The following is a 12797-nucleotide window of genomic DNA, read 5'->3' on the forward strand; positions in this document are numbered from 1 at the left end:
AAAAAAAAAAAAAAACAAAAAAAACGAGGGCCAGGGCAAGTAGTTCAGATGGGAGATGATGGTGGCTTTGACTAGGTGGTGGTGGTGGCAGGGGTGAAGGAAGAGGGAGCACTGGGGAAGATGCCGGGGGTCAGTCCACACAGCACCGGCTCCTGTCACCACACTGGCTCCATCAGATTTGCTCCTGGCTCAAATCATCTGAGAACTCAGGGGAGTTCTCTGGCTGCCAGGAAGCCAGACCCTCAGGCCCACACTGCCTTGGAAGCTGAGGCTGACTCCAGAGGCAGAGGTTGGGGTGGCAATGCCAGCCCCACCCACAGAGGCTTTGCCCTAAGATGGCATTGCCAAAATGGGAGACCAGCAAGTGGTCAATGATGCCACCTGCTGGCCAGTACTTTGTACTGCATGCAAACAAGAAAGCATGGGGGATGCCCAGCTAATTTTTAAATTTTTTGTATAGATGGGATCTTGCCGTGTTGCCCAGGCTGGTCTTGTACTCCTGGCCTCAAGGGATCCTCCTGCCTTGGCCTGCCAAAGTGCTGGGATTACAGGTGTGGACCACCGTGTCTGGCCTAAATGGAGTCTTTCTTTTTTTTTTTTTTTTTTTTTAAGACAGGGTCTTGCTCTGTCACCCAGACTGAAGGAAGGGAGTATGTGACTCTGTGTTTGTGTGTGTAAATATATTCTCTACCGTATCCTAAAAATACACCTTCAATCCCTCCATCCCACAACACAAGCCAGCTCTAGGCCACCATCGTATGCAGCCTCAACTATTGCAGTGACCTCCTCACTGGAGTCTCGATCGCCACCCCTGCCCACAGACACTCCACCTGGAACACAACTCACACGACACCAGTTCTCTGCTCAAAGCCATCCCAGAACCGTGCTTATAACTAGTTCCAAATATTGTAAGAAGATACTCTGAGGCACTCGGGGAAAGGGTAACATGGACTAGCTACTAGGTGATAGGAAAGAATTCTATGATTTTATCTATTTTTTGTGTGTTTAAAACTTAATAATAAAAACATTAATTTAAAGTTAATTAATTTAAAAAATAAGAACATACCAAGGGCAGCAGAGCTGTGCAAAGGCCCTGGGGCAGGAGCACACCTGAGCCTGAAGGAAGCCAGTGGAGCTGAGTGGGAAGGTGGAAGCGGTGAGGTCAGGAAGGCAGCAGGGCCAGCCCACAGAGGCCCTCCTAGCCCTGGTGAGGTGACCCCCTGATATCCTCCTGCCATCGGGGCTCCATAAAACAAGATCTGAATGAAACACATATCGTCTATATCAGGCTTGTCCACCTCGCAGCCCATGGGCCTCACGCAGCCCAAGACAGCTCTGAATGTGGCCCGACACAAATTCATAAACTTTCTTATAACATTATGAGATTTTTACATAATTTTTATTCAGCTCATCAGCTATTGTTAGTGTTAGTGTATTTACGTGTGGCCCAAGACAATTCTTCTTCTTCCTATGTGGCCCAGGGAAACCAAAAGATTGGACACCCCTGATAGACACAAAGCGATACCATGATACCAGCACCCATGCAGACAGCCTCAGAAACAGCTCCACGCAAACTCCCACCACACAGCCCCATTCAAAGCACTGAACCCAAGACTGAAATCTCCCCTTCACATCAGACATTCCCAGAGGCCCCTTCCCAGCCTGCAGGGAGCTCCAGGACTTGTCTGGGAATGCACACAGTGCACTGTTTGATTTAAAAATGCACTAGACAGCCAGGTGCAGTGGCTCACACCTATAATCCCTGCACATTGGGAAGCCAAGGCGGGCAGATCACGAAGTCAAGAGATTGAGACCATCCTGGCCAACACGGTGAAACCCCGTCTCTACTAAACATACAAGAATTACCCGGGCATGGTGGTGCATGCCTGCAGTCTCAGCTACTCAGGAGGCTGAGGCAGGAGAATTGCTTCAACACAGGAGGCGGAGGTTGCAGTGAGCCAAGATCGCACCACTGCACTCCAGCCTGGCAACAAAGCGAGACTCCGTCTCAAAAATAAATAAATAAGGCACTGGACATATAATGAGGCCCAAGATAAAACTCCAGCTCAAGTGTCTGTTCTAAGACAGTCACTTCCCCTCCCCGAGCTTCGGGTTTCCCATCTGTAAAATGAGGATTTCAACTGAGTTAGCCTTCTTATCTCAGGATTAAATTTTCCTCTGAAAAACAACTGGGACAGATAGGGACAGACACGGGTCCAAATGGCCCTCAGTCTGTGCCCCAACCCCACCCTGGCCTCACCTAGTCTCTCTCTCTCTGCCCATGCTGTTCCCCCAAAAAGACTCTCCTGGGGCTCATTCTTCAGCCTGCGCAGGAGCAAAATGTTACAGCCCCAGAAGCTCAAGGGAACGACTTGGGGCAGGAGGAAAACTGCAGGGGAAAGAGACCCAGCGGAAGACTCTGCAAGAGAGCATACCTCCAGTTTACCCACCAGAAACTGCACGGTAGAAGCTACACAGTAAAAGAACAGAAGTGGTGGCTTTTGATAGCTGGGTCAGGGAATGGGAGCTGAATGAGGAGGGGGTCTGTCAGGAGTCCAGCCTTCTTTATAATGCTTTCGTCTTTCAAATGGACAGTGCATTTAATACATTCTTGTGTGATGAACTGGTTTTTCAAAAGAAAAGAAAAAATTCACTCGGGGATAGAGGAATCTAGAGCCAAGGAAACAGATTGGAGCCATCTGCAAAGAACCAATGCTACCAGTTACCGAACATACCGTGGAGGATTCACTCACATAACCCTGGAGGAAGTGACGGATGTGCTTGCTTTCTTTTCTTTTTTTTTTTTTTTTTGACAGAGTCTCACTCTGTCGCCCAGGCTGGAGTACAGTGGCACAATCTCGGCTCACTGCGACCTCCACCTCCCAATTCTTCTGCCTCAGTCTCCCAAGTAGCTGGGATTACAAGCACGAGCCATCACACCTGGCTAATTTTGTATTTTTAGTAGAGACGGGGTTTTACCACGTTGGCCAGGCTGGTCTCGAACTCCTGACCTCAGATGATCCACCCACCTCGGCCTCCCAAAGTGCTGGGATTACAGGCATGAGCCACCATGCCAGGCTGGAAGTATGTGCTTTCACATCCTTTCACAGAGGAGGAAACTGAGGGTCACAGATAAGAAGGTAACTCATAGTCATCCCTTCATTAAGAAAACATTTCACTGACTGCCACTCACTCTGTGCTGGCTTCCATGCTGAGTTTTGCATATAAATTGGGAGATAAAAGAGGCTACTGTGTTCTCACCGTGCTGCTGGTGGCAATGCCAGAGAAACTAGACTCCAGAATCCACACTCCAACAACCATCCCCCACTGTCAGCCCAGAGGACAGGCCCTGCTTCCTGGAACCTGGTGCAATCTGCAGGCCACTGGTCTGCCCACCAGAGATGCCACTAACACAGAGGTGGGTCCCCTCTTGGCAGGGATGTCCACATGTGGCTGAAGGGAAACTAGACCCTCACCATGGTCCACTCACCACCCCCCTCCCTTTCAACCCCACCGCCGTAGCCAGGAGGGAAGCGCTTCTTACTTGGGTTTCTCAGAGGCTTTTGCTGGCAATATTGTCAGCACCACAGAGGACTTCTCGACGGCCGAACAGGAGACCACCAGGTTCATCTGGGGGATGAACTTGACCTGCTGACACCAGTTGGGATGGAGAGCCTGGGAAGACAGTGACAATGGCGGGAGACTCCACCCAAGGACCACTTTCCAGGCCCAGCCCCCAGAACATGGCCAGGTGTTGGGGTTGGAGGTGCCCAGAGGTCATGGAGCCTTTCTCCTGGTGATCACGAAGTGATGTGGCCCCACAGTCCTTACCCAGTTCCTGTGACAGCACTGGCCACCACTTGTCACTGAAAATGCTTAAAAGCACACAAGCCTACTTTCATTTGAAATCTTGTAAATTAGAGGCTGGGGAAGGTCAGGCCCATACTAATAATCTCCTGAGAGGGGAGAAAAGATGAGTTGGAGTCTGCCCAGTCCACAGTCTGGGTATCCACAGGGAGCCCCCACTGTGATGGGCTGTGTTCCTGGCTCACTGCCACCCTCCGTGTCTGTCAGAACATGGCGTGCTCACGGCTCATGGAGACACAGAGGCCATGAGCATGCGCACTCTGCTGCATCTTGAGCCACAAAAGGATGGCATGCAGCCAAGAGGGCTGGCTGGGCTCTGAATTCTCCGGCTCCTACTCTGTAACCTAGACCAGTGCTTGGTCTCCCAGTCTGGAGATTTTCCTCTCCAGGACAAGAATGGAAATGGTGGGTGGGAGAGACTGGCTCATCAGATACTTTTTCAGTGCTTTCCACATGCAAGGCCCTGAGCCAAGTTTGACACACGCTCCCCAGGCATCTGTCACAATACAGGCACCGAATCCAAGACACTGAGTGAGACCTGAGACGCTGAGCGGAGTGGAGGGAAACCCAAGCCCAAGATGAGCTTCCCCCAGAAGACAGAAGAGCAAGCATGGGGGCTCACATCTATAAACCCAGCACTTTGGGAGGCCAAGGTAAGTAGACCAGCCCGGGCAACATAGTGAGGCCCCGTCTCCAATCAAAAAAATAGCTGGATGTGGTGCTTGTATTCCCAGCTACTCCAGGGGCTGAGGTGGGAGAATCACCTAAGCCCGGGAGGTCAAGGCTGCAGTGAACCATGATCACACCACTGCATGCCAGCTGAGACAACAGAGTAAGACCCTGACCCTGCCACAAAAAAAGGGAGAGTTAGTGCCGGCCTGTTGGACCAACCAGGCCTGTCCTGAGTGTGTCGTTCATTCACTCATTGGTGCAGCAAATGTACTTGGAGCCCACCAAGCGTGGGGTACTGTTTTAGGCACTGGAGACAGAACCGAGGACACAAAGTCCCTGCCCTCAAGGAGCTGTGGATCTCGTGAACGTGACAGCGTGAGGAATCAGTGGACGAACCACACAAAGCTGAGGGCTGGTATATGCCAAGGGCGAAGGGAGGGAGGCAGAGGTGGGTGGGCACAGGGCTGTCCTAGGATGGCTGGTTGGGACCAAAGGAAGTAGACAGGGAGAATACGGGGCCCTTCCGGGAGGGCCCCGCAGCCTGAAGGCACAGCACATGCGGAGGCCCAGAGGCAGGAAGGGGCTGAGCGCATTCAGGGGACAGCAAAGGAGCCTGTGCTCTGCAGGAGAGCGAATGGGGAGGAGGAAGGTTGGAAACAAGCCCAGAGCTTGCAAGCAGGGGCCAGGTCGCCTCAGGTCCTGATGGCCGTGGTAAGCACTTGAGATTTTTTTGCCAAATGTGATGAGAAGCTACTGGGGTGACTCAATCGTATTTCTTTTTTTCGTTTTTTTGAGACAGCCTCACTCTGTCACCCGGGCTGGAGGGCAATGGTGCGGTCTCGGCTCACTGAAACCTCCACCTCCCAGGTTCAAGCAATTCTCCTGCCAAGTAGCTGGGACTATAGGTGAGCACCAACATGCCCAGCTAATTTTTATATTTTTAGTAGAGACATGATTTTACCACGTTAGCCAGGATGGTCTCGATCTCCCGACCTCGTGATCCGCCTACCTCAGCCTCCCAAAGTGCTGAGATTAGAGGCGTGAGCCAGCACGCCCGGCCAACTCAACTGTATTTCTAACTCATCGCTTCTCTGGCCCTGAATGGAGACAGTGTTGCATGAAGAAAGGAAGTGAGGAACCCAGCCAGAAGCCACTGCAGCCATCCAGGAGTGAGGCGCTGTCGGCCAGGACCAGGGCTTAGCAACGGCGGTAGCGAGAGGAGCAGGGCCACACTGAGATATGATCTACAGACAGAGCTGACCGGGTCCAACAGCTGCCTCGACCTCTTTCCAGAGACCAAACCCCAAGGGCTAAGACTGAACCCAGGGAGTAAATCTGCTTTTTGCATTTACTTTGAGTGGTATACATGTACAGATAATCACCATCGTTAACAGACCAAGGAAAGAACTCACCTTCAGCCGGTAACTTCTGTACAGAGCAGACTTCTCATTTAAGAGTGTTTGCATGGAAACTTTGATCCAGTGATCTGATAGGGGAAAAAAACAAGGTCCACGTCAGCCGCTTTCCCCCTTTACTGGGAAGCAAAGCCTCAGAAGATGTTGATTTGAAACTCCTGTACTTCTCAAAAGGCTTTTCCACCCAAACCTGACTGGCGGCTCACTGTGTCCTGGTGAGCTCAATGGAGTGCTCTACCCCTGGAAAAAGACTCAGGCAGATCAATGCTGCCTCCCAGAGGGCCCCCACTAGTGCTCAGCAGAACCGGAACCAGATTTCCGGGCTCCTCACATTTGCTTGGTGCTGCAATCCAAACAAGCTGATTCTTCACTAGGGAGCTCCAGCTTTGCTGGAGTGGAGAAGGAATTGAGACTCCAGGCTCTTTTTATTCTGACAAGTAATCACTTGGGAGTTTGCCATCATGCCTCAAACTACCTGCGCTCCTTGTCCAGAAAGCACAGGTTCCAAGAAGCAGAAGTTCCTGGCATGCATCATAAAACAAGCGTGTCTGGGCCAGGCGCAGTGGCTCACGCCTGTAATCCCAGCACTTTAGGAGGCCAAGGTAGGAAGATCACTTGAGGCCAAAAGTTAAGAGACCAGCTTGGGCCCGGCGTGGTGGCTCACGCCTGTAATCCCAGCACTTTGTGAGGCCAAGGAGGGTGGATCACCTGAGGTCTGCAGTTCAAGACCAGCCTAGCCAGCATAGCAAAACCCCATCTCTACAAAAATACAAATATTAGTCAGACATGGTGGTGTGTGCCCATAATCCCAGCTACCCAGGAGGCTGAGGCAGAAGTATCGCTTGAACCCGGGAGGCGGAGGTTACAGTGAGCCGAGACTGTGCCACTGCACTCCAACCTGGGTGACAGAGCGAGACTCCATCTGGGAAAAAAAAAAAAAGATACCAGCCTGGACAACACAGTGAGAAGCCATTTCTACAAAAAAATCAAAAAAATAAAACGTTAGCCAGAAATAGTGGTGGCGTGCCTGTGGTCCCAGCTACTCGGGAAGCTGAGGTGTGAGGACCACCTGAGCCGGGGAGATCGAAGCTGTAGTGAAGCATGGTCGCACCACTACACTCCAGCCTGGGCAACAGAGCATGACCTTGTCTCAAATTTTTTAAAATAAGTAAATAAAAATCCATTTGAAAAATACTTAAAAATAAATAAAACAAGCACATCTGGAGGAATTCAGACATGCCAGGTGCAGCCCTCATGGGGCTTGGAGTCTCCCGGCCACCAAAACCATTCAAGGCCAGCAGCAGATAAATCTTCAGGGAAAGGAAAGCCAATCAGACACAGATGAGTGGAGCCAGCAGTCAGGGACAAATGTGGGTCCTCCGTCAGGGCAGTCTAAGGGGGCAGGTCAGAAGTGCCAGGCACTCGAGGCTCACGTTTCCTCCCAGGGCTCGAGGAGGGAAGAGGCCACAAGCACCGATCTGGGGGCTTAGGCCAAGCATTTCACTGCTGCAAAGTCACCAGCCCCATCCTGCAAGGGCAGGAGGAAGCTTGCAAAAGAAGTCCCAGGGAGGAGTGGAAAGTTGCCCAAGACTGCCAAAGTGGGGCTGGTCATGCCCGGGCACAGACAGGAGTCAGCTTTATGATGCACTGTGGTTTAGCTGTCAGTTTACCTGCCTGTCTCTCCCACTAGGCTGTCAGGTTCCAGGGAGGGCAGGGAGGAAGTCATAGTCACTGTGTACTTACTAGGTGCCTAATGTTCCACAGATCTTTTTTTTTTTTTTTTGAGACGGAGTTTCGCTCCTGTTACCCAGGCTGGAGTGCAATGGTGCGATCTCGGCTCACCGCAACCTCCGCCTCCTGGGTTCAGGCAATTTTCCTGCCTCAGCCTCTTGAGTAGCTGGGATTACAGGCACGTGCCACCATGCCCAGCTAATTTTTTGTAGTTTTAGTAGAGACGGGGTTTCACCATGTTGACCAGGATGGTCTCGATCTCTTGACCTCGTGATCCACCCGCCTCGGCCTCCCAAAGTGCTGGGATTACAGGCTTGAGCCACCGTGCCCGGCCTCACAGATCTTTTTTTTTTAGATGGAGTTTCACACTGTCACCCAGGCTGGAGTGCAGTGGCGCAATCTCGCCACTGTAACCTCTGCCCCCCAGGTTCACGTGATTCTCCTGCCTCAGCCTCCTGAGTAGCTGGGACTACTGGTGCACACCACCTCACTTGGCTAATTTTTTTGTATTTTTAGTAGAGATGGGGTTTCACTATGTTGGCCATACTGGTCTCAAACTCCTGAGAGTTTGAGGCTCCTGATCCGCCCACCTCGGCCTCCCAAAGTGCTGGGATTACAGGCATGAGCCACCATGCCTGGTCCCACATGTCTTATATCAAAGCCATCAATGAAGTAGGCCCATACCCATTTGAATAAGGGAACTGAGGCACAAAGAGGTTAAGCAACTGGCTCCAGGTCATGCAGAGCTGGGGTGCATACGTGGGTCTGTCCATCTCCTCCCAAATCCACACACTGGGCCCCCCTCATCTTCCTGTTTGTCCCCAGCCTTCAATCAGCAGGTGACGTGGAAGGACTCCTGCCCAACATGCCAGTGTCATCTGCCTCCCTCAATAACCCACTCACCACCACAACTTCCCATGCCAGTTCCCAGGGTGGCGCAGAGCGAGGAGGCCCACGCAGCTGAGTGAGCAGCTCAGGGCAGGCCAATGAGGCTAGCAGGTGCCAGCCCACTGCTATGTCCAGGACAGGATCTGTCCCTGCCCTGCCAGCGCAGGATGCTCCCCAACAAGCCTGCCAGGGGGCTGCCACCAAGGCCTGGGAAGCCCTGGAGTGTCCTGCTTAGTATCTCTGGCTGGAAGAGGGGTCGATGTCCCTGTGTGGGCCCCCTGGTGGCCTGGGCCTCCTAGCGGATGTGCGTGCAAGGCTGGATTCTGGAGAGGTTCCAGTTCAGATGGGTTCCCTAGGTGGCCCTGAGCCATGTCCTCTGGGGATCTAGCGACCTGGGCAGAACAGCTCCAGTGACTTCCTCCTGCGTTTAGTCAATGTGGGATGCAGCCCACAAAAGGCTAACAGCACAGACTCCAGGGCAGACAGCCTGACTTCAGATCCTAGCCCCCGCTCACCCAGCAGGGACGTGTGCAGCTGACCTCACCCCTCTCTGCCTCTTATTCTGGGCTGTAGCCACAGCTCCTCCCTCCCAACAGTAAGCCCAGCAGGGGGGGCTCCATACGCCAGTGCGCCCACTCACCCATGCCAGCCAGGCCATGCCCAGGCCCCACAGAGCCCGCCTCCGGGACAGCCCCTGCCCACCCAAAGCAACACCAGAGCCAAGGAGAGCAGAAGCCTCCTCACCACCATCTGAGGAAGTTAGCATCAGCGCTCTCACCCAGTATCAGAGTGGGTGAGGGACTTCCCCAGGGTCCCCCCACTGGCATCATCCTGGGGTGAGGAGCATCCAGCACCCCCTCAGCTGCACCCATCCTCAGAGAGTCTGCCCTCTCCCCAGCCCTCCTGGTCTTCTGCTGCCCATCACCTCTCCCTCTGCACTCTGAGCTGAGCGGCACACACCCTGCACTCAGAAACAGACATCTTCCCAGAGGCTCCCAAGCAGAGACAGGGGGTGGGGGGCATGGGGATCAGGATGGGTTCAGCACCCACATGTAGGCCATGCCCAGGCCTCCGCCCCTTCCCCAACATCTTAGCTACCCCATTTGGAGGCCCTGGGGAGGATACGAGGGTTGAACAGCCCACTGGCCACGTTTTCAGAGGTGAAGACGATGACGTTGCCCTTGGCATCCCCATAGCAGAACACACCTCGGTGATAGTCAGACCTGGGGAAAGATGAGGACAGAAGAGGCTGTGTGGGCCGGGCATGGTGGCTCACCCTGTAATCCCAGCACTTTGAAAGGTCAAGGCAGGTGAATCACCTGAGGTCAGGAGTTCGAGACCAGCCTGGCCAACATGGTGAAACCCCATCTCTACTAAAAATACAAAAATTAGCTAGGTGTGGTGATGGGCACCTGTAATCCCAGCAACTCGGGAGGCTGAGGCAGGAGAATAACACTTGAACCTGTGAGGTGGAGGTTGCAGTGAGCCGAGATGGTGGCACTGCACTCCAGCCTGGGAGACAGAGTGGGACTCCATCTCAAAAAAAGAAGAAGAAAATAAAGAGGCTGTGGAGCCTCTACTTCCTCTCTGGGCCCCCAACGGCCTCCCTCCTTCTTGGAAGCAAGGGCAGTTCCAACAAGACCTTCCAACCTTGCCAAGAAACCTGATGAGCCAACAAACACGGGCCCAGCAGACCAGGTCCCGCCAATCACTGAACCAGGATTCAATTTTTTTTTCAACCAAATAAATGAATCCCTAGTCCTCCAGCTGCCCTTTGTCAAGTCACCCCTCCCAATAGACTGTGACGTCCCCAAAATCCTCAGCCACAGCCAGACAAGCCAGACAAGCCTCTGCTGGGATTTGGCCGTCTTGGGTGAGGGAGTGACAATGACTCCAAGCTCTGAGTGACCCTGGGGGAGGAGGACGCAGGGGCCTTGGAGCCAGTGGGGAGATCTTTCCAGGGCTGTTTCCAAGGAGGCTTTCTGGGGGCCCCAACCCTAGCCAGTGATGCAGCTGCTGCCGATACCCCGAGCACCTGAGGACAACTCACCAGTAGTCCATGACCAGGGCACAGCTGTCCAGATCAATGAAGGTGAAGGCCCGGACACACCTGTGATCACTAATATCAAAGAACTCTGGGGGAGAGACAGAAGCCACATGGAGCCCAAGCCATGCCTGGGAGGTCTTCAGGCACAGTGAGTAGCCTCATGGCTCTCCCAAGGAATCTGCCCCCTTCAGCCCTTCAGCCCTTCTCCCTCAGAGCAATTATAAGCAGCTGTTCACAGAGTAAACCCCCAACTGGAAATCCCACTGAAAACCCCCAACGGCTTCCCACTGCAGCTGGAATAAAATCCTAGGCTGGATGTGGTGGCTCACGCCTGTGATCCCAGCACTTAGGAGGCCAAGGGAGAAGGATTGCTTGAGCCCAGGAGTTTGAGGCTGCAGTGAGCAGTGACTGTACCACTGCACTACAGCCCAGGTGACAGAGCAAGACCCTCAATTAAAAAAAAATCTGACTCCTTCCAACAGATCCAGCCTCACTTCCAGACTCTGATGAGCAACAGCCTCACCACCAGGCTGTCTCCACATCTGGATGGCAGTCTCTTGCCTTCCTCTGCCTCTCTGCATGGCCAGCCACCCCAGAGGGCTGTGGGTCACAAGAGAAGACCTGGGTGGGCTGGGATAGGGCCACAAAGGCCAGGGGTCACACTGGTGCCACTTCTACCCCTGCTTCTGGCCTTGACTGAGTGCCTCCGAGCAGGTGACAGCTGCTACATCGGGACAGCAGTGATGACATAATGATCTCTAAAATGGGGTTGTGGGCTGGGTATAGTGGCTCACGCCTGTAATGTCAGCACTGTGGAAGGCTGAGGCAAGTGAATCACCTGAGGTCAGGAGATGGAGACCAGCCTGGCCAACATGGTGAAATCACATCTCTCCTAAAAATACAAAAATTAGCCAGGACTGGTGGCTCGTGCTTGTACACCCAGATGCCTGATGAGCTGACAAACACGGGCCCAAAAGACCAGGTCCAGCCCATCACTGAACCAGAATTCAATACTCTTTTTTTTATCCAGAAGTCTTTTTTTTTTTTTTTTTTTTTTTTGAGACGGAGTTTCTCTCTTGTTATCCCGGCTGGAGTGCAATGGCGCGATCCCGGCTCACCGCAACATCCGCCTCCCGGATTCAGGCAATTCTCCTGCCTCAGCCTCCTGAGTAGCTGGGATTACAGGCATGCACCACCATGCCCAGCTAATGTTTTGTATTTTTAGTAGAGACGGGGTTTCACCATGTTGACCAGGATGGTCTCGATCTCTTGACCTCGTGATCCACCCATCTCGGCCTCCCACAGTGCTGGGATTACAGGCTTGAGCCACCGCGCCCGGCCTCTTTTTTTCAACAAAAATAAATGAATCCCTAGTCCAGCTACTCAGGAGGTTGAAACAGGAGAATCACTTGAACCCAGGAGGCAGAGGCTACAGTGAGCCGAGATTGCACCACTGCACTGCAGCCTAGGTGGCAGAGTGAGACTGTCTCAAAAAAAAAAAAAAAATGGGGTTCTAATGCCAAATTCTCAGTTCTGTCTGAGGATGAAGGACCAGAACGCCTGGGACAGCACCCGAGCCCCTGGAAACAGGTGTTGCAATGGAAAGCCCAGGTGTGAATCACAGAGAGATTGCTCTAGCCCTTGCTTGATGGCTGACCACTTTCTCTGTATCACACAATTTAGCCTCATAATGATGTCAATGTTGATTAAGAGCCCACTCTGTGCCAGGCACCACGCCAGGAGCTTCACACGCCAACCACTAAGCCACACTCACCCTGGAGCCATCTATCATTGGCCCCATTTTACCTCTGGGTAAAGCGAGGCACTGGGAGGTAAAGTCATTGCTCCAAGGCAGACATCTACAGAGCAGTGGTACCAGGGTCTGAACCCAGGTCCTTTTGATTCCAAAGTCCCTGCTTGTTCCAGACAGCTGCTCTCTCTCCCCCCATTCAGCCTCGCATTGCCAGCTGTAGTTTCAGGTATGAATTTCCTCTTCCTGACCACCTTACAGGTGTGCTCAGTCAGACGCTCATTCAACATCCATCCATTCAACAGACATCAAGCATCCAGGAGGTACCAGGCACCAAGACACTGAGTTGAGCAGAAGAGATGCAGTCCCTGATCTCATGGAGCTTCCAGTCTGGAGGAGGAGACACGTGCTGAACAGAAGCACACTA

General features: G+C 52.9%; 1 protein-coding gene across 5 annotated transcripts in view; it reads right to left on the bottom strand.

Moving 5' to 3' along the window:
* Positions 1-12797, bottom strand: part of EFCAB8 (EF-hand calcium binding domain 8) — a 69777-nt gene that overhangs the window by 35960 nt on the left and 21020 nt on the right. For all 5 annotated transcript variants that reach the window (XM_032295251.1, XM_032295253.1, XM_032295252.1 and 2 more), the window contains 4 exons: positions 10624-10708; positions 9672-9796; positions 5952-6025; positions 3545-3675 (listed from right to left, as the gene is read on the bottom strand). In XM_032295251.1, coding sequence (XP_032151142.1) covers positions 3545-3675; positions 5952-6025; positions 9672-9796; positions 10624-10708 — 415 coding nt within the window. The remainder of the gene's footprint in view (positions 1-3544; positions 3676-5951; positions 6026-9671; positions 9797-10623; positions 10709-12797) is intronic.

This window comes from Sapajus apella, unplaced genomic scaffold (genome assembly GCF_009761245.1).
Source record: "Sapajus apella isolate SASKATOON/1434 unplaced genomic scaffold, GSC_monkey_1.0 scaffold33, whole genome shotgun sequence".
Taxonomy (NCBI): domain Eukaryota; kingdom Metazoa; phylum Chordata; class Mammalia; order Primates; family Cebidae; genus Sapajus; species Sapajus apella.